General features: G+C 51.7%; 1 protein-coding gene across 1 annotated transcript; it reads left to right on the plus strand.

Moving 5' to 3' along the window:
• Nucleotides 1–578: 578 nt before the first annotated feature.
• Nucleotides 579–5,916, plus strand: INA (internexin neuronal intermediate filament protein alpha; the record flags this gene model as incomplete). Its single annotated transcript, XM_084209894.1, has 3 exons — nt 579–1,511; nt 4,960–5,084; nt 5,643–5,916. The coding sequence occupies 3 exons, from the start codon at nt 579–581 to the stop codon at nt 5,914–5,916; spliced, it is 1,332 nt and encodes a 443-aa protein (XP_084066020.1).
• Nucleotides 5,917–13,494: the final 7,578 nt, after the last annotated feature.

Raw genomic sequence — 13,494 nt, forward strand, 5'->3', positions numbered from 1 at the left:
TCTTTTGTCTCTCTGGGTGCCTGCCTGACTCTCTCTCTCCACCTGCCCATTTCTGCCTGCTTCCTTCCGTCTCTCTTCCCTTCTGCCTCTCCTTGTCAGTGCATTTGTGTGTCTCTCTGAACGGCTGCTTGCCCCTTTGTCTCTCTGACTCTGAGCACGCAGACGTGAATGCACCTGACTCTTTTCTCATGCCTGTGCATCCGTCTCTTTGTGTGTGTGACCTCGTCCATATGCCTGTGTATGTTTGCATGCTCCTTCTGCGTCCGTGTGACCGTCTATTCCCCTCACACATCTCCCCCCACATCCATCCGTCCATCCGTCTATTGGTCCGTCCCGCCCTGTGCCCCGCCCGCTGCCACAGCCCTTCAGCACCGCGGCGCACGGACAGCTCCTGTCGCCTCCTGCCACGGCGGCACCGCGCTCCGCACCGCGCCGCACCGCACCGCACCGCACCGCGCCGCACCGCACCGCACCGCGCCCCCTCCCCGCCGGAGCGCTCCGCCCCGCGCCCCCTCCGCGCCGCGCTCCGCCCCGCCGTACATAAGCGCCGGCATCGCCGCCGGTGCCCCCACGCCGCCATGAGCTACAGCGCGGAGCCGGCGGCGCTGGCCGCCTCCTATCGCCACCTCTTCGCGGAGGCCCCGCGGCGCCCGGAGATGCTGGCGGGCCGGTGGGCGCGCCCGGGCGCGGAGCCGGAGGCGGTGCGGGAGCGCGGCGCGGAGCCGCGGCGGGCGCGGGGCAGCGAGAAGGAGCAGCTGCAGGGCCTCAACGAGCGCTTCTCCGGGTACATTGAGCGGGTGCGGGCGCTGGAGGAGCGGAACCGGGCGCTGGCGGCGGAGCTGGCGGCGCTGCGGCAGCGCTCGGACGAGCCGCGCCGGCTGGGGCAGCTGCTGGGCGGGGAGCTGCGCGCCCTGCGCGCCCGGCTGGAGGAGGCGCACGGCGAGCGGGCGCAGGCGGCGCTGGAGCGGGCGCGCCTGGCCGAGGAGACGCAGCGGCTGCGGGCGCGCTGCGAGGAGGAGGCGCGGAGCCGCGCCGAGGCGGAGCGGGCGCTGCGCTCCCGGCAGCAGGCGGCCGAGGCGGCCTCCCGCGCCAGCGCCGATCTGGAGCGGCGGGCGGAGGCGCTGCAGGAGGAGCTGGCGGCGCTGCGCAGCGCCCACGCCGAGCATCTCGCCGAGCTGGGCGCCGCGCTCCCGGCCGCGGCCCCGCCGCCGGCCCCGCGGCCCGACCTGGCCGCGGCGCTGCGGGAGCTGCGCGCTCAGTACGAGGCGCTGGCGGCCCGCAACCTGCAGGCGGCCGAGGACTGGTACCGCGCCCGCTGCGCCCGCCTGCACGAGCGGGCGGCCCGCAGCCAGGAGGCCGTGCGCGCCAGCCGCCGCGAGGCCGGCGAGTGCCGCCGCCAGCTCCAGGCGCGCCTGGTGGAGATGGAGAGCCTGCGCGGCGCTCACCAGTCCCTGGAGAGGCAGCTGCAGGAGCTGGAGGAGCGGCACAACGCCGAGGCCGCCGGCCTGCAGGTGAGCCGGGCGGCGCCGGGAACCGTCACTGTGCACTCCCCTGGCACCGGGCAGCGCCGGGCACTGGGCGGCACCGAGCCTCCTCCTCCCGCGCTATCCGCACCAGGTGGCACCTCCATCCCAGCAGCCACCCCCTGTAATGTGTAGCACCGGGAATCTCATCCCACGCAAACACCCGGCGCGCTGCCGCACCGGTACCCACGTCCCCGCACTCTCCCTCCCCCGGTCCTGTGCAGCGCTGAGCATCGCTGCGGCCTGCGAAGTGTCGCAGCGCAGCTCTGTCCCCTGCAGCAGCCCCTCCCGCAGTTCTGTGCAGCGCTGGACCCCCGGCCCCACGCGGCGCCCCCCCGCCCCACATCGCTCAGCATCATCTCCTGCGCTGTCCCGATCAGTGCCGCGCTACACAAACACCCCCAGCACAGAACGGCACCCGCCCCTCTTGCCTTGTGCAGCACCCACCCATGCAGGCAGTGCCCCTGCAGCGCTGCGCAGCACCAGGCATCCCTGCAGCCTTCCCACCACCCAGCATTGTGCTCCTCTGCCCCGCACACAGATCCTGCCCCACCACGGCATTGCCTGTTGCCTTCACCTTTTATCCAGAGACAAAACCCCATAGGGCAGATTTTGGGGAAGCAGGCCAGCACACCCCTTCCAACACTCTCTTCCCACAGGAGACATCCCGCACACGGTAGCACTGATTGGGGCATCGATCTGTCCCTGCTCTGTCCCTTAAGGATCAGGTCCAAAATTGCCTACACATTGTTGTGGACAATTCCTCGAAGCTGTCTGCCCAGGCTTGGCCCTTTGCCCTGTGGCCTAGCTTTTGGCACCTGCACTGCAGAAATTGGAGCTCTGCAAAGGTTAAGTCTGGACTTGCAGACAGATCTCAGCATTTTTTATGTCTGTGGAAAGACTCATGTGAGGCAGACACCGAGTACTCCATAGCTCTTATTCCATTACTGCAGTATTGCCACATTTTCTTGCTACAGGGAAATGTTCATGATTTATAATAAAATGAATCATGAGATTGTTCTATTATATGGCTGTTAAATGATCTGTGGTTTCTAAATCAAGCCATTTCCTTCTAAATACTGAAACAACTGCTTTAATCATACGTGGAGGGCCCAAGTAATGCCTCGTCATTTCCAAGGCCAAATTTTGCCAGGCACTCTAGAATTCTTGACTTAGTTCCAAGCTGCTTGCAAGCTTCCTGAATAGTTTAGGTGGTCTTCAACAATTTTTGTGGAAATAGGCAATATAAAATATTATCTATAGTGAAAACATTATAGACAGTAATCTTCTTAAATACTCTTGATGCCATGTGAAAGAGGGATCCTGGGAGCAGCCTATCAATTGGGGAAAAAAAATTAGGCAACTGGATTAAACAGCACCATAATTGAAATTGCTTTAGTGACAGCATGGCAGTGCTTTTCTCTATGACCCTCAGGATCTACTTTATGTGTACCAATACTTAAAAGTCCATTGAACGATGTGTGTGTGTGTGTATCAGCTAAGTCATTTCCTTGGCTGTAAACAGTGGAAAAGGTTGGAAGTGTGTCTTAAAAGAGAATATTCCTATTGTCTGAGCTTTTAAAATGATCCTGCTAAAGCAGAGGCATGTCTTTATAATTGTGGGCTGCCCAGTCAAATCTGAACCAACATGCAAGAGCTTTTTGTTAGGGGACAGGTTTGCAGTGGTGTGAGGAGGGGATTTTTATTCTACCAGCTGGCACAGCTGGGTTGTGGAAGAGAGGTGCAGATCAGGAACAAGGACAATCAGTTTTGAAAGAGCTTTTTGTTCATGTGGACCACAGGCAGAGGGAAGAGGGCGGGAGGCACAAAGAGTCAGAGCAGCAAGAGTGGATCTGTCCAGGGTGGGGTTCACCTCAAGTCAGTCCCTCCTGCCCTGGCTGGGCAATCTGTCTGCATCGGAGCAGAGGCTTTAACCTCTGCAGCAGCAGCAGCAGCAGCAGCAGCCATGTCCTGCGGCTTCTCAGTCAATGAACTGCCCCAATGAACTCCTCAGAGGCACAGCTTCTTGCAGATCTTTTGCTGTGGAAAATGGTCAGGGCAGCACAGGTCAAAGCAGAGACCACAAGGATGGCTCCTAAATATCCTGCAAGGCTGGCTGTGCCTAGCTAACCCAACTGTGACATGCTCTGTGCTGCATTCAGGATGAGCTGCTGCTCTGAGGGGCTCTGCTCAAACAGGGCCCACTCCATCAGGGTCAGCTCCCTGCTCCTTGGGCAGCCCCACATGGTTTGATTGTCTCTGCACTGTCCACAAGGAAGGTTAGGCAGGAGAGGAAGCTGGGGACATGATAGGAATGGGATGGGGACAGGCTGAGGATGATGTGGCAGGACAAAGATTGTTTGCTGGAACAGAGGATCTGGAAGCAATTGCAAAGTCCTGACTCTGGGAGGGGATGCAGGAGAGTGGAGGTTGGCAGTGGCCATTGTAGAGCTCTGTAGGCAGGGCTACATCATGGCTTAAGTACAAACTGCTGACTCATTCCTGTTCCAAATCACGATCCTCTGATGGCACAGTGGGGCAGCTGGCAGCAGGAAACCTGATTGGGAAGAGTCTTATGGGAGCAGGTTTCACTGCTTTCAAGCTGCTACTCAGATACCTAAATGAATGTGGGAAAAATACAGACTGCTTCTTTTCTGAGAAAAAAAAATAGAAGAAAGGATTAGTCTCCTTTGTTAGCAGGAATTCTGGCCTTGGATTCCTCCACATCACAGGTAGAACTGGTTATAAGGGACAAAAGGCAAGGCAAAGCTGACAGGAAGGATGCTAGAGGACATTGCTGTCCAGCGGAGCACCCTGGCTCTTGCAGGGCAGAACCCTGTCTCTGTAATCTCCCCAAATCCCTGCATTCAGAATCCTGCACTTTGAGGCTCTGAGGCATTTTCCCAGGGAGGTTCCGGGGTTCCCCCACCTGGAGGGGTCCCCTGGCAGCAGCACCTCTCCTTCCACCTCCTGGAAGCATGTCCCAACCCTTTTTAAGCCCTGCAGATGCAGACTGCAGCCTTTCTTCTCCACTACTGCAGTGCAGGGTGCTTTCACTTGTCTTGTGACCACTGCCTCTACTTTGAAGATGTTTAAGCCCAAAACTTCCCTCTGTAGCAGCCTGCCTTGTCCCCCACAGGACCGGGGGTCCCATCACCATGCACTATTTGCCCATCTCACAGACCCCACTGCAGACAGGAACTACATGAATCCATCAATGGCAAAGCCTTCCCCATTGCACACACTCACAAGCCAGGCCTGGTGCTCTGCCTGCTTCTTCACCCCTGCTAGCATCAGATTTCATGTCCCAAGCCCCTGGTGGGATGTGCCATCATGGATCAATTGCCCATTGCAACTTCCCTGTCTCTACAATGGGCAAAGCAGAGTGGGACTGTGGGAGTCCAAAACACAGGGCTGAGCACCCTTGCCTTTGCAGGACACCATTGGACAGCTGGAGGATGACCTGAGAAACACCAAAAATGAGATGGCTCGGCACCTGAGGGAGTACCAAGACCTGCTCAATGTCAAGATGGCCCTTGACATCGAGATAGCTGCCTACAGGTAAGGCTGCTCTGTTCCTGCTCTACCTGGGCTCTTCCCAAGCCCAATCCCCTGAACCCCATTAGGCTAGAGTATTTTCAAGGGCCCAGAAAATATTTGGGTACACACTCCAGGAGCACCTCAAGCATGTTCATCTCCCCCACCTGGATCTGCCATACTCTTGCCTGGGGAGCAGCCATGGCTCCGTGTCCTGCCTCGCTCTAGCAGCTGTGAACAACTTCCCTCAGCCATCCCAAAAGCAGTATTTTTTAATGGGGACAGTTGGGGTTGGAAACTTGTCTCTCTTGCAAAGTCAAAAGTAGATGCAAAAGGCTGTGCTTTGGGTATTTATTTTCCTGGTGTTTCTGGAGAAGAAAGAAGGGAGAAAGTTGCTCTCACGTACCCTATATTGCAAGTCTTCCAGAAATGGGTGACCAAAATATGATTTTGAATCAGTTTCATGGTGCAGTGTGATCTCTGGTGATGGCTTAGACTTGCCTGCAGGGCACAACTTGCTCTCAGGTTTTGCAGATGCTTCACATCCCCATGCTAACCTCTTCCCTTGTGATGTACTTGCAGGAAGCTGCTGGAGGGAGAGGAGACCCTCTTCAACATGGGAAGTGGCGGCCTTCCATCTCTCAATTCCCTCCCCAGCCCCACTTACTCCTTCCAGCCAAGGAGCTTTAGTTCCTCTACTCTGTCCTTCAAAGAGGAGGAGCAAGGAGAGGTTATTAAAGTGACCTCTAAAATATCATCCAGCAGGGCTGAGGTGATTGAGGGGACCATAACCTCTGTCAAGAAGAGAGGGAGGTTAAACCTGCATGGAGGAATCCTTGCCAATGCAAAAATGTAACCATCAGGACCCTGTTCACAAGCATTTGAGGGGGAACAGTCTCCACTCGGCCTTGAAATTGCTCCTCTGGGCACAAAGCCTCACTGGGCTCGCAGGAAGCCTCCCTTAAAAACACAAAACCCCCGGGGACACAAACCCAGGGATGGCTTCCTTGCAGGTCCTGCCACTCAGAGGCCGAGCTTGGCACATTGCTCCCTTTTAAATGGGGTGGGGGCACACAGGACAGGTAGCTAGAGATGCATGTTGGTCGTTGTGGTGGTGGCACATGGACTCGTAACACGCTCCCTCTCTCCTCCTGCGGCGGGCGAGGGGCAGCCAGCTAGGAAGGCTGCTGAGCCAGCTCTCCGGGGAGGGGAGGGAAACAACATGTTTACTGTAACTAGTTGCATCAATTATCCAGATCCATGTACAGCTAAACCCTTCCCCACTCCTCAAACTGTAGCCATCCACTTTTAACCCTAGAAGCACAGAAATAGCCATACTGGACTGTAACCGCACCTGACATCTGATCTCAGCCACGTATGTTTTGAACTATAAGGAATGTTACTTTTTCTTTGTAATGACAAATCTTGTTTTCTGACAGCACTAGTCCAACCAGGCATGTGGGGTTTGTAAGCAGCAGGCACAGGGCAGCGAACTGCTGCGCTGGAGGTGAAGGCAGCACCATGCTGTGGGGTGCAGCACCTCACATGGTATTGCTGTCTCCCAGACATAAGGGTCTGAGGGCCCCTGTTAGGCTGCACAGTCTTCACTTGAAAACCCTGTGCCTAGGTTAGCATCGTGCCCCAGCCAGCACTGGGAAGCTGCAGGACTCCTGAACACCAGCCCGCAAAGCATCCTCGTCTCCGCTCTAACTGTTCCAAGGTGTGCCAAATTCGATATAGGATTTAACAACCATAGGTTTCCTTCAATGCCTTAAATCGCCAGCGATCGCTTTTGCAAGAGCCGGAGACGCCGCGTGTTGTGTCAGTGCCCTGGCAGGGAGGGCTATCAGCGCCAGACCTCGCTGCCCTTGCGGTGCTGCCAGAGTAGTTCCTGGAACCAGCAAATTGTTTGCTCGCACTCTTTCCTCTTCTATTGTAAGGCACAAGTTAATAATTAAAAAAAGAAATAGTTGTGTGGATCAAACTGAGCTGTTTTGTTGTCTTTGCTGCTGCGTCATCTTGGGAACGCACGTCGGTGTCTGGCCCTGGGCTGGTCCAGTGCCCAGCAGTCCCTCTGCAAAGAACTTGGGGTTGGGGTGCAGCTGCCAACCCCTCCTGCTGGGGTTGCAGGGTAAGGCTGGACCCACCGGTGGCAGTGGGGCATGCCTGGGGCTCACACTTGGTGCCTGTCATGGTGGCCCTGCTGTGTAGAAAAGTTCCTGGCCAACTGGCTGAGGGATCAAGGTCTGCCATGGCTGAGTGCACCCTCATTTGCTCAGAAAACTGACTCTGAGGCTGTGATTTTCAGTCCCAAGGTACCTGTCCTTTCCTCTCCACAATGCCTGTGTGCTCGAGGGTTAGAAACAGCCTCGTGCTTTCCCTGCACAACTGAAGATAAAGTGAATTACACAAGAGCTGATGAAGAGCAGAGGGTGCACCCACCTCCCAAGCAAACCCAGTAGTCACAGGTGCTGTGACCAGCAGTGGTTTATATTTGGAGGATGCACACATTCTTCTTGAGATGTGCCTGTAGAGGGAAAAAAGCACAGGCAGCCTCCTGCTGGGTGGCCCTGCCAGAGCACACTGTCCTGTTGCCTTTTCATTCCTGCTTTGTTGCACCATGTCATGGTAATCTGCCCCAGAGCCCCAGAGCCCCAGGGACATAGTGTGACAGTCACAGGCTTCTCCAGCAGAGCTGCAGGCCAGGAGCAGCATGGCTACACCTTGACCCTGTCACACTGGTCACCTCGGGGACCATGGACAGGCTGCTCACTGTGGGGTGACAGGGCAGCCCTGCAGGTGGGTGAGGCAAGGGGCACTTCCAGAGGCAGGGGAGGGGCACCAGGGCATGGCTGGAGCAGTGCAGCTCACCAGCAGCCCCAGCAGAACAGCACAGAGAAACTTGGGGTGCCCAGGCAGAGCCTGGGGGAGCCAGCACCTGCAGAGTTAAGTCCAAGGCACTGGCACATAAAACAAGATCAAGAAATGTCCAAGTATGTCCTGTCTGAGCTGTCAGTTAGGAAATGCAAACACACAGTATTTCTCCCAGTCCATAGGGGGAATAAAAAGCAGATGTGACTGTACAGCTGATGAAATGTACTCTGAATCTCAAACACTCTCCAACACTGCTGCTTTCTGTCCCGTGAGGGTAAGCAGCCTGACCTGTCCTTTGTTCCCAGCACAATCCTCAGTCAGAATTCCTGCTTGCTCAGCTAGCTGGATGCTAATAATGAAGCTGGGAATTTTACTTTGGTGACATCAATGTGAAGGGGCTGCAGTGGTGGAGCAGGATGGAGGAGCTGCGGGAAGGACAAGAAACTATTTTGGAAAACGGCTGTAGAGCGAGGGCCAGCCCGGAGATTTCCTGCATTTCTGGAGCTCTGCAGCAGTTTGGTGCTGTCTCATGGTGTTAAACTCCAGAGGTGACAGAGGACAACAGGCAGAGAGGCCCATATCTACACTCTCCTTTTCTTTATGAGAAGAAAAATGACAGGAAAGAGGGACAGACCTGGCTGAATACGTTGCCAATGCTGACCTCTGACTATCACCATCCAGGCCTCCTTTTCCATTTCTATCTTCTTCAGAGTGCCTCCTTTTACCTGCCTGCTTATATGCACCAGAAGGCTTCGGGTGAAACCATAAGCTAGAGCAGGACAATAAATCCTGCTTTGTGGTCCCATTTTTCTGACTGGGTTAAACACCCAGGCTGACAGAGGGAAGGAGTGAGTCACACTGCAGATGTTGAAAGATTTATACCTCTATAAAACCTGGACCTCTTGGATAAAAGGCAGCTGTGGATACGAACTGCACCATCAGCTCAGGAAGCAGCAGAGCGCAGCTATTTCTCCATGATACTGCCTTTCCTTCATCTTTATGCTGGGGAGAACTTGAGCTTCCACACAGTGAGACAAATTCCCACCACTGGCCTGGGTGTTTGTTTTTTTCCCTGGATGCAGATGCTGGCCCATGCAGCAGAGGTGTAGAGCTCCTTGAAAACAGACAAAGCTGCTGCACACGGAGAAGTTTTGCTAATGACGCTTATCTAGATGCTGCAATTCATTAAAAAGTAAGCCAAAAAAAAAGCAGCCAAAGAAAAAAAAAACAACCCACAAACCCCAATTTTCCTTTGGCAGGAATGCAAACATCTCCTTTTCCAGACTGAGGAAGAATGCTGTCATTCAGCAAGAAGGAATCAATAAGCAATTCAGAGCAGAGTCTCTTCCGGCACCTTTGGCTGGGTCCAGCCAACTCTCTCTTTGCCAGCTCTTGGCACAGTCACCTCTTTAAGGAATAAAGAGCTTCCTCCTGCAGTGAGTGACCCACACAGAGCCCTAACACAGCAGCCAAACAGATGTTTCTGAATGATCAAATGTCCTCATCGCTGGGGTTTGACACTTGGAAGCAGAGTTTATGTCAAAATAGCACAAGCAGTGCCAGCTCATGCGTGCAAGACTTCAGAGGCCTGTGGGAATAAGGATCCCTTGGCAAATGCAGCACAACGTGCAAACAGGGCATGGCTTGGGGTGGGGAGGGAGAATTTTCATTGACCCTGGTCTGTTCCAGCACTTCCAGCTGAACCAAAGGGCTGCAGAGCTGGGGGGCCAGGGGGAAAGGACTCCTACAGATTGTGCAGGGGTCTTCATCCAGACCCCAGCTCAACCACAGGTGAGCCTGCAACTCTGTGACAAGCAATTACATCCTTGTTGAAGCAGACATTGTGCTGGCCAGAACAAAGCATAAATGAAGAAGGAACAGTGTCCATGCTAAACATCTGCTTAGACAGCAGAGAAATGCCCAGAAAATGCCAGAGTGCAATTCCAGAGCTTCAGGTACACAGTCACTTGCTGATGGCAGCAAAGCTCTTGAGGTGCTGTATCAGTTCCAAAACAATAGAGACCCAAAGTCCATTCCTACCACAGCAGGGTCACTCTGCTCCTTTGCCTGTGGATTGAGAGGCAGCTGCCTGCCTGCCTGCATGCCAGAGAGCACAAGGAGAAACAAGTTCTTGGCTCTCCAATGTCCAGAGCAGCCTTGTAAATGCTCTGACAGACACGTAGTCATTCCCTGAGACAATGCACATGCAGACCCAAGTGTGGTCTGCAAGAAAAAGCTGTTTGGAGATGCCATTTGGAAAAGCTGAGAGCAGACTGAAAAACATGGTTTGCACTGAGGCTCAGAACATCATTAAGTTTAAGTGAATTTTCAATGGAATTGCAAAAAAAAGAAAAAAGAAGCCCTAAGCCCCAGATATGACACCTCATTAGCAAATTCCTAGTCTACCAATGAGACCTGAGAGATGCATGAATAAGAATGCCTGAAGCAAGCCAAAATGATTCAGAAAGCCAAAACATTAAGGCTAGATTCTTAAGGAAGCAAGGATTATAGGATCATACTGTGACTCCATGTCCTCTTTACCCCCTACACCCTCCCCTGATCATTTCTTATGCTCATCAGCTTAACTTCAGCCACATTTGAGAGCACTGGAAGTCTCAAAGATACCAAAGCCCTCTCAGTTTCAGGCTCTCAGGTAGGCAGGTGACACATCCTCATGGACTGAGAGAAGCTGAGCTTCCCCTGCTGGACACCAGAAAATCCATTCAGAGGACAGAGGTTATGGATGCCTCAACACCAGGGGCTCCAAAGTAGCTCTCACAGGAACACACAATTTTTCTCAATCATTGCCAAGTCTCCCCCACCCACTTTTCTACTGTTCATGTTTCCTTTGGAAGAAAACAGACATTTTAATCTTCCATTTCCAAATATTTTGGACTATTTTACCACACAATTAGAAAATGCAAGTTCTCTTTTCCTCTTTGGGAAACATTTCTTTTGCAGACCACTGCTGTATTTGACACAAATGTACTGTTTAACATTAAATAGAAACCCAGTAAAGATGGGTGACGCTGCTCCAGCAAGAATTCTGCAGTTGCACGGCAGCCAATCAATACTGCATTTCTCCTCAGATGTGATTACCATTTCTCTCTCAAAAATAATAAAATTTGACCTGCCTAGTGATTAAACCTGTATCTATGGCAACATTCTGAAACCTCAGTCAATGTAAATATCCTTTGGCTCATTCAATAAGGGTCTCTTAAAGATGCCATGGTAAAATGTCATTTGTGTCCACCTTGCTTCTCTTTCTGCTGAACTAATTAGTGTTACAGAAGAACCACAAGGTAGAGAAACCAAATAAAAAGCAGAAGTGAAGAGAATGCACCATTTGCAACACTTCTTCATCTCTCAGATGGAGAATTATGACAGAGCAGATATTTATGACAGCTTAAAAGGCACATTTTAAAGAACCTAAACACTCAGGCTGGCCCTTGGTGCATTCTATTGAGTATATTAAAAGATTCATGGGGACAACATGACAATCTCTTTAAAAGCAAGGCATGCAATACATTAAAATCCTATATCTCTTAATAGTCTTTCTCTCAAGTGCTGGAATGAATCCCTCCACTCATTTGTATTGACCACAAATTTCATACTAGCGATATTCTACACTGATAAAAAGTAAAACCAGAAATGCCAGGGATGTAATTTTCCTACTGACTGTTAAAAATGTATTAATGTAAGTCATTGCACATAAATAATTAATGATTCCCTGAAAATAAATTCAACATGGACTAGTATTAGACAAGCTTGAATGGTTTTTCAATAAAACTCTTTGGTTGTTTCACATCTACAGAAAGAAGCTTTAAGAGCTCCCCTGGCTCATGCGTGCCACAGTCTGGTGGCAGTGCAGAGCCAGGCTGGGTGCACTGCTGTGTTCAGGACATAAATGACAGCTGTCCCTGGCCACTGCAGGTCCCCTCTGCTTGGAGGGCTCAGCTGCACGTTTCACCAGCCTCTTGAACCTTATCTTCTTCTTACACTGAACCTGAACACAAAGAAAACAGGCAGAATGTAACCAGTGTGACTCTGCTCACAACTTGATTGTAGCTTGATTCTACACTTATAAGAAATCTGGAAGCTAGGCTCATCATCTCCTCTTGCTGGGAATCAGCAGGTCTGTACAGAACTCAGAATTATGCTGCATTTATAAGCAATATTTAATAAGGATCTGTGTTAGCCATGATGCTGTTAAGAAGACAACGAGAAAGGAAAACCAGAATTATCGAGTAAAGAAACAATAGTGTCTGTAAAATAATGAATGAGTCCAAGCACACCTTCCCTCAGTCCCAGAGCACAAGGCTGGCTCATCTCCCATGAGGGCAGAGATGCCATCCCATAGACGGCCTGTTGTTCCAGATGCTCTTCTGTCATCAGGACCAAAAGGGGCTGGAGGCAAGCCAAGGTTAAAAGGAGACCAACAGAAATAAAACAGCAGCAGGAGAGCTGAAAGAAGATTGGCACATTTTAAAGCAAGCAGGCTGATTATGCAGGAAACCACAGAGCCTCAGCTCAGCCTTGGCAATAGCTAAAGGTCACCCTGCTGCACACGGATGTGCCCCAGGGGACCTGCAGCACTGGAGAGAAGGAACACAGCAGTGCCTTCAGGTGAAAGCAAGCAGGATGTTCAGCCAGGAAAACTCTGCTAAAAATACACTTTCTGAGGTGAGGAAGAAATAGAGAGAAGTGGACAAAAGGGAAATAACAGGTCACTAAGCATTCATATCAAAAATGCCACAGGCTACAGGCCTTCAATCCTCCTTGTTAAGCCACCAAAAGGGTGAAGAAGGGAGTGCTGGCCTTCAGCATTTTAGCTGGCATGTGATTTACCCTACAGGAAAATCCTTTGAAGATAACCAGGAGGCCCTTTTTTGGTTTTTTTTGAAAAGCAGAATTTGACACTGACATTAGTGCCAGTGTCAGCACAGCCCTCTTGGGACCCTGCAAGTCAAATGCATCCTAGAATGACATTAATTTGAATTAACTATCAGCTTCTATACAGCTGTTAACTCTGCTCATGAGCCCTTCTGTAGATGTGAAGTTCAAGCCAGGGTTAAGGGTGAATTTGCAATGTAAAATGTGACTATACTGATAATGATTTTTTAGCACAGAGCCATAAATTTGAAAGCAAAACCCTGAGTGATAATGGAAAAGGAAGGGACAATATTGAGTATATGAACCAGATGCCTTGATTCCAGTGGCAGAGAAAGATTCAGTTCACAAGGACTTGAGAACAGCCATAAACATAAGAGACAATAACTGAGAGGGGGCTTTCACAAAAAGATGTTCTTGTTGATGGAAAAAGGGTCCTTTAACTACACACAATTATTTCTCCTGTATTTCTGTGGAAAAATCATCTTGACTTCTTTACTGAGCTGTTTCTCACCGAAATCCTCATTAAAAGAAGAGTCCCAGAGATTTCATGTTACTCCAGCTAACAATACCACGCTTAGCTCCAGTGGAGACTCTGGTATTGAATTACTCTTCACCATTCAGCCTCTTGATTGAAATTTGTTATTCTAACAACCCCAGAGCACATTCA

This window comes from Fringilla coelebs, assembly GCF_963513975.1.
Source record: "Fringilla coelebs genome assembly, chromosome: 8".
NCBI lineage: Eukaryota > Metazoa > Chordata > Aves > Passeriformes > Fringillidae > Fringilla > Fringilla coelebs.